The 588-nt window shown below is 55.6% G+C and overlaps 1 protein-coding gene across 1 annotated transcript in view; it reads left to right on the forward strand.

The window, feature by feature from the left end:
• The first annotated feature begins 335 nt into the window (after positions 1-335).
• POMP (proteasome maturation protein) overlaps positions 336-588 on the forward strand; it is a 14,975-nt gene continuing 14,722 nt past the window's right edge. The window contains exon 1 of the mRNA XM_015424988.1: positions 336-403. Coding sequence (XP_015280474.1) covers positions 401-403 — 3 coding nt within the window. The 5' untranslated portion in view covers positions 336-400. The remainder of the gene's footprint in view (positions 404-588) is intronic.

The raw sequence follows: 588 nt of genomic DNA on the forward strand, positions 1-588 counted from the left end.
CATAATTTTGTTTGCAAACAATCCTTCCAAAAGTCCCTCAAAACGCAACAGTGGGGCCACGATTAACGAACGAAAAACGACCAGAAGACCGCCATCGCCCCTGCTAAAAGAGGAAAGCTGAAACGTAGACTCCACTAAATGAGGCAAATTTTCTCTGAGATAACAAGCTATGCTTGTCTACCCCCGAGGGGAATTGGTAATAAGGCGCGAAGAAGAAGAACCTCCCCTCACGCCCACTACTCCCGCCTCAACAAGTTCGTTAACGTTCTTGGCTCGTCCTTGCGCCATTCCTTTAGCGCGAGATTTCCTGCGTGACGTTAAGACGCACGCGACGTCACCGAGCTCCCTCTCCCGACGTTCCGTGCAGGCGGAAGGAAGCGCTGTTGGTGACTCTGCAAACATGGTGAGTGCTCGCCGTGGAGAGGGGGGGATTGCGGTCATTCAGCCGAACGCGCTCGTGAGAGCTTTGTAGAACCGGGGTCCTGAGGCGACTTCGCGGTATGGGGAGAGGGGGAGCGTGGAAGCGACTCTCTAGTACTGGAGTCACGGCGGAACCGACCTTGGTGCGCCTCCTGGGAATCCGCCCCC

This window comes from Gekko japonicus, unplaced genomic scaffold, assembly GCF_001447785.1.
Source record: "Gekko japonicus isolate JY-2015 unplaced genomic scaffold, Gekko_japonicus_V1.1 scaffold2052, whole genome shotgun sequence".
NCBI classification, from domain to species: Eukaryota; Metazoa; Chordata; class Lepidosauria; order Squamata; family Gekkonidae; genus Gekko; species Gekko japonicus.